The following is a 12,199-nucleotide window of genomic DNA, read 5'->3' on the forward strand; positions in this document are numbered from 1 at the left end:
TATATGTGTTAATTTCAAAGCAAAAACAGTATTTTATATTGAATTAGCCCCTTCCATCAAATGATTTCAAAGGACCCATGCATTATAGCCCTCATTAAACTTCATTAATCAAAGTTTATATTTTTATATAAATTTAGTATAATAAAAGGAGTTACACAAAAGCCCATATTTCTAGATGGAAAGAGGACAACATAGAAAACTATTTAAACATAGGGTTACATACTCCAGATATTCTGAAAACCCTCACCCTTGTCTTTGGTATCACAAAAATATGGTTTTAAGTAGAAATTTTAACCAAATTCTAATATTGGGATGGAAAAATCTAAAATAGGACCCTTAGTTGCCCTACTCGGTTTGGCTCAGTGGATAGAGTGTCACCTGCAGATAAAAAGGTCCCAGGTTCAATTCCAGTCAAAGGCACGTACCTTCGTTGTTGGCTCCTCCTGGCCTGGGCCCTGGTTGGGGCTCTTGCAGGAGGTAACCAATCAGTGTGTTTTTCTCACATTGAAGTTTATGTCTTTCCCTCTCTCTTCCACTCCCTAAAAAAAAAAAAAAAATCAATGGAAAAATATCTTTGGGTGAGGATTAACAAAATAAAATAAAATAAAATAGTACCCTTAGTCCTAGCTTCTCTAGAAAATGAGGTTATTCACTTCTTTGATCTAAGGTTAAGGTTCAGTTTTAAGAGAAAGTTACTATATGTGTGTCACTAAAATCAGTTAAGTGTGCAAATATGCTCTTAATTCATGACTCAATCCACCTGCAAGAGCTCATTTCTTTTACAGTGTCAAGATTTACTTATTAATTTATTATTGTTTGCTGAAAAATCAAAATACACTTTTTGTTAGGATAGGAGCAGTGGAAGGAAATGAGAGTGTGTGTTGTATCACGAAATTATTCTAAAGATCTAAATATCAGGACATTTATCAGAATAGTTGCATAAATTAACACAAAAGGACATAAATCCTCAGTGTGACATTGTAATGGCTGTGAGGTCCCACCTGAGTACAGAATTTATTTTTTTCTTTTAAATAACAGCAAATCATTCATTCGCTTTCACATATTGAAGGAAGTGGTCTGAAGTCTTCAGTGGTTAATGCTTACATAAGTCAGTTAACAGTGACAAACTATTAACTGAACATGTATACAATATATGACAAATTTCTACATTTCTGTTATGACCAATTTGTAGCTATTACATATTAAAACTGTTGGGAGATAAAAGTAATCTTAACTTGGAAGAATGTAGATGGAATTAACTTGTCATTTTTACGGCTAGACTTCACAAATAGTAAGAAGGAAGAGTATGGTCCTGCTCATCTGGATCCTTCGGCTCCGATGCCCTCAGCAGCTGCCCCTGCACCGTCCTCAGCAGCAGCAGCCATGGGGGCGGCCAGCACTGCGGCCTTTCCCTCCGCCACGACCATCACCTCCGCGGGGACTGCTTCCGCCTCCTCTGTTTCTGCTCCTCTTGGTGCGGGGTCCACAGCTCCCACTGCGTCAGAGGAAACGGTCAGTGCAGTGCACGCAGGTGCCAGTGTTAGGAAAGGGTTCCCAGCTTGTGGGTATATCGGGTATTCTGAACTTTTTCCTCATGGATAAAAAAGCCGCTAGAGTTTTAGGCCAAGTCACAGAAAATATTTAATACACCAAGTAGCTAAAACATTAATTTGTAAGTTCTATAGAAAGTTCTACAGTAGTGATAATTGAACAAAAATAAAGAACTTTTTCATTTTACATTTTTCAAAAACTATTCAGGAAAAATAGATTATAGAGTTGATTTGGTTTTCTTTGTTTTTAATTTTGAAGAAAACTCGTTGGTATATTCAAGGACTTAGTAGGTTAATGACTCTTTTATATATCTTCTGTTCAACTACAGCCTTCCCTTTTCCTGGATAGACATTATCATTAACACTACTACTCTGTAATAACTCCATCTTGATTTGATTAGATTTTAATGTTTAATTCATAATTAGAATGAAGACAGGAACAGTTTTTCCTAGAGGCACCATTAGAGAAGTGCTTAGAGGGGAAGAGCATTGTCTGGGGATGGAGTAATGGTGTGAGAATTGGCCAGAAGGGAAATTGACCATGCTATTAATGTGGTAAGGGTTAGAGCACAGCATGGTTCTGACTCCTCCGCCTCCTGGTTTTAAACCTGCATTCCTCAGTGTCTCTCAAGAGAGAAAGGTATAGGGATACAAGTCAGGCTTATCTGACTCACCTCTGTAGGGCTTTTTTCCTTTATTTTTTACACTCTATCCTTCCCTCCTCTAGCTTGGCACAAAGGCATGTGTAGTTCTGTAAGGTCTGCGGGATCGGGCCTAAACCGGCACTCGGACATCCCCCGAGGGGTCCTGGATTGCAAGAGGGTGCAGGCCAGGCTGAGGGACATACACACATACCCCCCTCCCGTGCATGAATTTTGTGCACCGGGCCTCTAGTGTTAAATAAAATGTCAGCATTTCATGGTGGGAAACATTTAAAAAAAAACACACACATTAGGCAAGTTATATAAGCAAATAAATTGCGGTTCATGAGGTTGGACAATAGATGGCACTTTACTTTTTCTAACTCCATTTGGAATAATTGAGGGATTTTAGTTGGATTTTTAAGCTATTTAGTAAAGTGTGTCTAATAATGTTCTCTTCGTCTGAATGAAAATGAAAGGGTATCATTAGGCAGTTGGTGCTGCTTTCCCATTTTATAAATGAGGAAATTGAGGCTTAGAGTAACTTGCCTGAGGACACAGTAACAAAAGTAGACTATGTCAGTTCTCTTTATTTTATTGCTTTTGTTTTTGCCCAGCTAATGTAATTAGTTGACAGTGGGGAAAAATGAGTACACATATGTATTACCCCTGATATAAATATAATTTTTATGGGGTTTTGTCCAGCAGTAAGCAACAAAATCTATTAAAGCTACCATTACTTTATGATCTGATCATTGCTTTTTTTTTTTTTTGCAATATATTCTGTAGAAATAACTCTCAAAGGAAAAGGAGTCCATTTCCACAAAAATTTGCTATATATAATAGGAAAAGAACTGAGATAATTAGATAAACTAGTTTGTTGGTATTAAAACCTCTCAAAATTGTAGCAATTCTCTATTCATGGGAAAAAAAAGTATACTAACAAAGCAATAAGAAAAAAGGCAGAACACGAAAGTATTTGTAATAATAATATTAATTATGCATAAGAATCAAAAGAGTTCATAAAACAGATGAATGGTTGCCAGGGGTTAGGAGTATGGGGTAAGGGGGATGGATATGACTAAAGGGTAGCATGAGGGACATCTTTATGGTGATGGAATAGTTTTGTGTCTTCATTGCCAAATCTTCACATGTAATCTATAGATATAAAAGCCTAAGTGTCCATCTGACTGTCCAACCGGTAGCTATGATGCAACACTGACAACCAGGGGGCAGACACTCAATGCAGGAGCTGCCACGATGTACACTGGCCATTTAAAAATAAACGGCATCACGGACCTGGCGCTGACAAACCAACACTCGGCTTCCCCACAAGGGACACAGGCCCCACCACCCCACCGGAACGACACCCCACCCAATCACAGCCAATGCTGCCAAGACCCCATGGCACAAAATGCAGCCACAGCCCAGCCCAGCCCGAAAACGGTAGCAGTGGGCGCCGGGTAATGACATCACGTAGCAACGCCTGGCTTCCTCTCCCTAGCAACTAGCCTCCTTGGAGTTTCTTCAGCCCAGGAACCCGACTTGCTTTATATCCAGGTGCAAACATTTTACAGTTTAACCAAATGCTTATTAAGCATTTTCCCCGTGCATCATCTCATTTGATCCTCACAGAAGTCCTGGAGTAGGTAGATAGGAAGCTCAGTAGAACCCTATTTTCTTTTCATTAGCCAGAAAACAGAGATTTAGAAAGTTTAGAAACTTGACCTGACTGAAATGAAGTAAGAAATGGTGGACATTGAAAATGACTTCAGGTTTTCTCACTGTGCAGAATATAGTCAAACACCGCAACGGTTAAATATTTTACCCTTTGTTCTCCCTGTGTGATCTACAATAATAATTGCTTCATGTTGATATTTACTGCTGTATTGCTGACAATTACCTGAAAGAGAAGCTGGGGTACTTCACTGGGCTGGAAAAAGTTTAGCCAAATCAGAAAGCAGGTCTAATTAAGCAAGTTCATCTATATATATAAAAGGCTAAGTTGACTCATGCAGGCACAGTACATATAAAGCTCTTGCTGGCGCCAATCACACACATGTGTTTCGATTTGTGATTGTCGGTCGTGAATTTGGTTGACACTTTTATTATAGAGAAAGGGCGAATAGTGATATTAAAATATTTCTTCTAATTAATTTCCTTTCAATGTGCATGAATCCGTGCACCGGATCACTAGTAAAGTGATATAGATCTATACCCAGACATTTTACCAATGTCAGCCTCCTGGTTTTGATGTCATAATTATCCCATAATTATTTAAAATGTAATCATTTCCAGAAACTGGGTGCAGAATGCACAGGATCTCTCTACATTGTCTTTATAACTTCCTATAAATTTATAAGTATTTCTAAAAAACAGTTTTTTTAAAAGTTGGTGAAGTACTATATAAAATAGTTGGCATACCAAAGTTAAAGGGATGCTCTGCGGTGCTCAGTTTTATGTTGTGATTTTTGTCTCATTGTTTTAAGTTTGGTTTTTTTTTTTCATGTTACAGTTGATTGAATATACAATTATTTTAAGTGCCTATGTATTTTCTTCATAAGTTATAGAACCAAAAGTGTTTAAATTTTGCCATGGATTTTCTACCAACTAAATATTTATTTACTTTTTTAGTATGTACCCAGAGTTGTGACATCTGCACAACAGAAAGCTGGAAGAACAATTACCGCCCGGATCACAGGGAGATCTGATTTTGCTTCAAAAAACAGAATTAGTAGCAGTTTAGCTATAATGGGAGTTTCTCCTCCCATGAGTTCAGTTGTTGTGGAAAAACATCATCCAGTCACAGTGGTGAGTCCACATTTTGACCTTTTGTCAAAATCTATGTCCTGAAATTTATAGATCAATAAATACTTAAATGACATGCTGAGGAGAAGATCAACATTCATGATGACTGGTGCTTATTCTGCCTTTTACTATTTTGTCTTTCTATGCTTATAATTACACACCTGTCTGAATCTGCCTTTCCTCTTTTAAGAAATTAATTTCAAAAACATTCTTTCTTCTCAACAGTGTAAAAATTATCCAATACATAAAGCAATACAGTTTGTCAGTGGCTAGAAGGGTAAAATATATAAATGATTTCTCATTCATTTAAAAAAGAGGCAAAAACTGTTCACTTATTAATAACTAGTTGTTCATGTAGCAGGTTTTTATTACAAGAAATACTTCCCTACTTTTATAATTTTTAATTTTTGCTCCTTATTTTAAATTCTTCTTCCCCTTCTTCAATACAATTGTCATCATATTTCTAGTTTGGAAAAAAGTTTGTGCCTCCGTGGAATTTAAGCAAAAAAAACAAGTTAGTATCCCAATTATGCTACTTATTGCCTTTTTGATCAAATATAAAACAAGGAAAATAGTTGAGCCTCCTTTTTCTGTTGTGTAAAATGGGAGTCAAAGAGTACTTAGCTCTTATGGTTTGTTGTCAGAATTCAGGATTAAATGAGATAATGTTGTAGAAAGGCACTTTGTAAACTGTAAAACCAAAAGCAAATAAAAATTGCTAGAAAAGGATTCAGGAACCCTATCTGGTTTGGCTCAATGGATAGAGCCTTGGCCTGCGGACTGAAAGGTCCCAGGTTCGATTCCAGTCAAGGGCACATGCCTGGGTTGCAAGCTCGATCCCCAGTAGGGAGCGTGCAGGAGGAGCCAATCAATGATTCTGATCATTGATGTTTCAATCTCTCTCTCCCTCTCCCTTCCTCTCTCTGAAATCAGTAAAAAAATATATATATATTTTAAAAAGGATACAGGAATACCTCTGCATTATTTCTTGTATTCAAGAATTATCTCAAAAATTTTAATTTTTAAAAGTAACAAGAACATATTCCCAAAGAGAAACAGGATTGATTTTCGGAGAGAATTCTCTCACCTTGGTCAGTGTGCTCAGTGGTTAGAGCATTGGCCCGAGGCCCAAAGAGTCTCAGGTTCGATTCCCAGTCAAGGGCACATACCTGGTTGCAGGTTCAATCACCGGCCCTGGTTGGGGCATGTACAGGAGGCAACCAATCAATGTGTCTCTCTCACATCAATATTTCTCTCTGTCTCTCCCCTTCCATTCTCTCTAAAAAAATCAATGGAGAAAAATAACAATAAAAAACACAAAATAATTTTTTTTAAAAAAGATGAAGGCTTTAAAGAGACTACACATGTTTATTTTTAATTTAGATAGCCTTTGTTTTTAGATTAATAATAGAAATTCATATTTTATAGAAAAATAAGGAACTAAAGACTTTTAACCTGTTTCTGATGTTTATCTCACAAACTGCCCTTTGCACCTGCAGTACTTCTCCAATAATTGGCCATGAATTAGAAAGCCACAAACTGCTCCCATTATTACCTGATTTGGATATGTGACAGACATGATGGCGAGCCTCTCTACAATTTTACATTTTTCCTAAGAATCAAGATCCAGAACTACCAGAAAGTTATTACTAATAAAGCAGTAATCAGATCTCTGACACTTTAGCCCCATCTGCTGGTTAATTGCTTGCTCTTGGTGCTACTTCATTCTCTACTGGATTTTGTAGATCATGATACCCATGGTAACGTGAATCTATTTCTACAGTTCCTCTTGCCAGTCCTCCCCAAAGAAAAACACCTCTTTCGACAGGGTCAGATTAGGTAGTTAGCAACTAAAATTTCATAGTAGTGGCAAGAATATCTTCCATTTGTTATGATTACCCAGTTAATTTATGTACAAAGAAACATTTATAAAAATATTTAAGGTTATTTTTCCATTTCCTTAAAGAGAAGCTCTTATTCTTAAAGCAGAATCTAAAATGAAGACCTGCATATCTGTATCATAAAGCTTTTGAAATGCATAGTGAATGTTTTGATCAAATATATATAATTTTACTTCAAGTATTTTAGAGATGGCTTTTCTAAATGGAAGACCCTAATCGGAACCTCCATGTGCTAGTCAGTGACATGAACTGAGAACTCATCTGCATAACAAATCCCACTGTGGCCTAGTGAGAAGCTGTATTGGGTATAATACAGGAAAGACTTACCAGTATACGTGTACATATTACACAGATGTATACATGTAATGTGTACTTAAGTACATAATACGGACTTGAACATGTTGCATGTATAGATGAAGGCAGATGTGTCCTGACTTTAATGCATCAGTGCTCATGTCTAAGATGTTCCTCTGAGCTCGGAGGCAGTGTACATGCCCTCCCCCAACATGTGTCCTCAGTCTCTACTTATTTCTTTATTTAGAAAGTTGTGGTCCATATGAAGGGAGCACCAGGCCTCTGAGAAGTCCTCCTCGTGTGTCACCAAAAAAGGTTTAGTCAGTTCCCAGGTAAAATATGACAGACCTGCTTTATGCTGGTGTGAAGCAAGGACCAGACTGGATTCCTTACATGTTCCCCAGGATTGGACTCCACATATTCACAGTGGAGGGCTTGGGGGGTAGGACCCTTCTTTCAGACACCACAAAGTCCCTTTCTTCACTTCGCCTCTCTAAGCATTATAAGATTCCATCCAGTTGAGTCCTCCTTGAGAAATGAATGCTCCCATGGCTCTCTCTGTGCTCTTGCATAAATTATGGGTATTGAACACATCAGTCTAATTGGCTGTGGGTTCCTTATGGAAAAGAACTACAACTTGTCGTAACCACTACTTCAATTCATTGCTTGACACTTAACGAATGTTGGGTTAAATTATAAGTGATAAAATGATATTTAATATGTGTAATTTTATAGGATTATTAAAATAGATTTTTATCTTTTCAGCAAACCATTCCTCAAGCTGCTGCAGCAAAATACCCCCGGACTATTCATCCTGAAAGTACTACCTCAGCTTCCAGATCTCTCGGAACCAGATCAACTCACACCCAGTCTCTCACAAGCGTTCAATCCATCAAAGTGGTTGACTAAAATGAATATGTTCATATTAAGATCTTCTAAGTGCTCTGGTTTTACCAAGGATTAGAAGTCTTTAGTTTCAAATTTTTCCATATTTTTAGAACATCATGGATACATCATGTTCACCTTTTCAAAATTATAAGAGACTTTTCAAGCCACACCATCCTTTGTAAAATAATATGTAGGATTATTTTAATGTTATTTTTTTAATTTAAGCAATTAAGTAAAACTTTTTTAAATTAAAAAACTGGACTATATTTTTTAATAGACTCAGCCTGTGGCTGATTATACCATCAAAGTATATAAATCCTGTTTTCTCTACATTATTCCACAAAGCTGAATCATTTCCAAGGTTACTAAGTAAACTTTAAGTTTATTTTAAAAATTATTAAAACTAATAGAAACTAGGGTATTTGTATTTTTAAGTGAAAAAGATAAAAACCAAGAGTAGTGATATTTTTACCACAGAGTTTTTTGTGACTGTAGTATATTTGTCTTCATTTTCTAGTAGTCCAGCAATTAAAGGTAGGGGGAAATGGCAACACCTATGAATAATTTTTGATGTTAAAAGGGAAAAAATTTACCAGCACAAAAACACAGTTACAGAAACATAAAAAGAAAATTTTCTATTAGAATGATCCTATTTCTGATATTCTTCCTTGTCTCTTTTGAAAACTCAGTTTTGAATCCATATTGTTCTCACTAAACATCCAGTGTCCTGGAGTGGTGTAGCCCTGGGCAAATCTTCCAAGCCTGAAGAGAGACTTTTCAGTGCTGGCCAATAGGAAGAAACCATCTGGGCAGAACTGACCAAGGAGTACAGAACCAGGCTTCTTATGGTTTTATTGCTGGTTGCTGGGGTTAAAGTACTTATGGGTTGCATAAAAAATGAGTAGATTCTGAAGAATCTGTCTAGGGCCTCAATTTCCATATTGTTAACAGGAAATTAACAATATCAGATATCCCATTTTCTAACGGGGCAAACCAAGGCTTTTCTGAATTATTAGAAGTATCTGGCCATGTCTTAAAGAGTATTAGACCCTTCTTATGCCAAACTTGTTCTGGGTTCTGGCCCAGCTACTACTGTGGCAAACAGCTCATGGATTACAACAAACAAACCAACAGCACCTCATCTGCTGCCTGTACAGAGGGCAATCTCCTTCCCCCCTCTCTCTCCCCCAGGGCTTCCTCCCCTCCCAGTCCAGTCATGAGAAACAGGCAGGCTCCATTTGCAGTCCCCTCATGCAGCCCTGAATTAACACCCATTGTGGTAAACAGATCAAGTCTTCCTTTCTCCCCGCTATGCATAGCCGTCCCATCTCTCATCTCTTGGAAAAGAGTACCCTCGAGGTCAAATAAGTTGAGCTTGGTACCAAGTGGTGGCCAATTTAGTAGTTCACCCTGGTCTAGGCTCTCCCTCCGTCGCCATATCGCCCCTTTTCCTTCACTCCTGCTCCCTTGAGTTTGCACTCCTGAAAGAAGCAGTGGCATGTGAACTGGCTTCAGGCTCCGCTTTTTGAAGAACCTCAATTACAATTAGGAGCAGTTTTCAGTGTGCAAGCCATAACCATGTGGACAAACTGAAGTCAATATTATGAATACTGTGATTAAGAATATTATAAATTTTTTTAAGAATATTATCTTTTTAAACTTCAAGTTCTGGAAGCTATATGGTATAAAGCATCAAGTAATTAGTGTTAGCCTAAGTTAACGTAAATTCAACAATTAAAACACTTTATACAATAAGAGTATGTATTCATATTTCTTTTTCTATAAAGAGGTTACCCAGATTTGGGGGGGTGGGCAGGAAGAGGAGTAGCAAGGTCAGTAGAAACTGGCCAGACTGAAGAACAGATGGAGACAAGACTTTTCACTGAATACCTTTGTTAAAACTTGGGAATCATGTGAACATATTAACTGTTTTAAACATTCATAACGTTAAGTGGGCCAAAGACGTAGAACTATAAATTCATGATAGAATTAACTGGATTGAAATTGCTCATGATATTATTTCTGGCCTTATAGGCCTAGAGTCAGAATTTGAGAATGGAGAGCCTTAAATTATAATGAATAGGTGCCTATAAACTGCCATAAATTGGTACTTGATTTCATGTTTAATAACTTTCTCAGATTTCAAAAATAATACATGTTCATTGTGGAAAAAATTGGAAAGTACCAAGAAGTACAAAGAAAATAAAGTCACCTATAAATCACCAAGAGATAAAAAATATTGGTATATATACTTCTGGCCTTTCCATACATACTACACATATGTGTTATTTAAAGCCAACAGTGACTATAATTTCCAAAGCCAGTTTCACTTACAAGAGGAATAATAGTTAACGAGGTCAATACTATGGGCATGAGGCTACAGGCATTCTCCCTTCATCCTCACCAAACTGCTATGGCAGGTATTTCTTCCATTTTTATAGAGAAGGAAACTGGAGATTTGGAAATTTGAATATTACAATGCCCAGTTTCATAATTAAAAAGTGTCAAAATCACGACTCAAAACCGTGTCTGTCTTAAAATCCCTGGTTTTCCTATACGCCACGATGCTGCTGCCACAATCACATTTTTCTAAAACATGAGGTACAAAATCCTCCTAGATTATGCTATCACATATGTTACATCAAATGACAGAAATGGGAAAATCACATACAACTTGCCTTAAGCAAAAGCCAAAAATGTTTTTTGACTTTTCATTTCAGTGGTTGGAAAGTAGAATACCACTTTTTCATCTGTTAGGGATCCTATTGCCACCATCTTCATAGCTGAAAATCAGTCCTGCTAGAGGAACTTCATGGCATTAAAGAGCTGAACTTCAAAGGACTGGATGCTGAGTGGAAAATCATTTAAATACAATTTCTCTAGGCTTTTATGAAACTGCATTTCTTGGGCTTTGAGTTAGTTTCACTTTTGAATTGACGGATCTTTTTCTGGGGGAAAAAATAGCATAAAATTTATTATTAATGGTTAACATTTATTAAGCATTTACTATGTGCCAGGCACTATTACACACTTAATCCCACAACAGCCCTTCGCCATAGATGCCTTTTTTCCTAGTTAATCAATGAGAACACTGGCACAGCGAGGTTACAGAACTTCTCAAGGTCACACAGCTTATTAGCATTGGAGTTCAGGCGTAAGTTCAGAGCCCATGTCCTGCACCCCTTCAGAAAAAGCCTCTAGTCACTCCCTGGGAGTTCTTATGGACACACTTCCCCAGTGCTATGCGGACAATTTCATGGACGACAGGCATCGCCCAGGCACTATTCCTTATACTTGAAACAGAATATTGGATCGGGTGTCTGATTTGTGGAAGTGTGGTCTCAGCTTCAGGTAAAACTGCATCATGAAAAAAAATGGCAGAGGTTGCTCTATTTTGCGTGAATGGTTATGATTACATGTAAGTTATAACACCACCTAATTTATTGAAAGCATCTTCCCTGACACAATAATCTTTGGCAGAGTAATTTTTAGCACTAACCTTGGCTGGCAAAGCAATAGGCTGCCTGCTCTTTGCTTCCAACCCAGAGATGACATTTTCAAAGACACTAACTTGCCGTTTCCCAACAGGGGCCAAGTAGCTTCTGGAGCGAGACAATTCTTGATTGTGGAGAACTATCCTTATGACCTAGTTCAGCGTTCCTGTCCCCCGTCACCTTCCTCATTCGCCTCCCCAGCCCCCACCCCCCACAACACACACACACACACACACACACAAATACTCCTGTACTTTTTCAAATGCCCACAACACTGAGGACTGAAAAAAAAAACACAGAACAAGTACTCACTGAGTCACTCCCCAAAGAAGCTGCCTATGCTGACTGAGCCCCAGTGAACCCCAAGCTGGGACCGTTGCTGTCAGGGCAGATCTCTGTCAACGGTCCCCTAACATTTCAAGGGACCGGGAGTGTCTGTTTATTGAAAACTGTCACTCACCAGCTAGTTTCGGGAAACCTGCGCGGACCAGCTCTTCATACAGGTGCTTGACCGGCGCGTCCGGAAGATCTGCAGCCAGATGAGCAGAGCCCTGTGGCCGTGTTCACGGAAGCTGTCCTGTGCTGAGCCACACACACAAGGTCAGAGGCAAAGCACCACCTGC

The 12,199-nt window shown here is 38.1% G+C and overlaps 2 protein-coding genes across 15 annotated transcripts in view; one reads left to right on the forward strand and one right to left on the reverse strand.

Annotated features, from left to right (window-relative positions):
- The window catches only part of POC5 (POC5 centriolar protein), a 31,100-nt gene extending 21,348 nt beyond the window's left edge, over positions 1–9,752 (forward strand). For all 14 annotated transcript variants that reach the window (XM_079793758.1, XM_079793764.1, XM_079793754.1 and 11 more), the window contains 3 exons: positions 1,280–1,512; positions 4,826–5,002; positions 7,960–9,752. In XM_079793758.1, the coding sequence (XP_079649884.1) occupies positions 1,280–1,512; positions 4,826–5,002; positions 7,960–8,103 (554 nt within the window). In that variant the 3' untranslated portion in view covers positions 8,104–9,752. The remainder of the gene's footprint in view (positions 1–1,279; positions 1,513–4,825; positions 5,003–7,959) is intronic.
- A 1,209-nt stretch (positions 9,753–10,961) lies between these two features.
- ANKDD1B (ankyrin repeat and death domain containing 1B) overlaps positions 10,962–12,199 on the reverse strand; it is a gene marked incomplete at both ends in the record, with an annotated part of 43,564 nt that continues 42,326 nt past the window's right edge. The window contains 3 exon segments of the mRNA XM_079797811.1: positions 10,962–11,030; positions 12,038–12,096; positions 12,099–12,158. Of these exon segments, the coding sequence (XP_079653937.1) occupies positions 10,962–11,030; positions 12,038–12,096; positions 12,099–12,158 (188 nt within the window).

The sequence above is a fragment of the Cnephaeus nilssonii genome (assembly GCF_951640355.1).
Source record: "Cnephaeus nilssonii genome assembly, chromosome: 2".
Taxonomy (NCBI): domain Eukaryota; kingdom Metazoa; phylum Chordata; class Mammalia; order Chiroptera; family Vespertilionidae; genus Cnephaeus; species Cnephaeus nilssonii.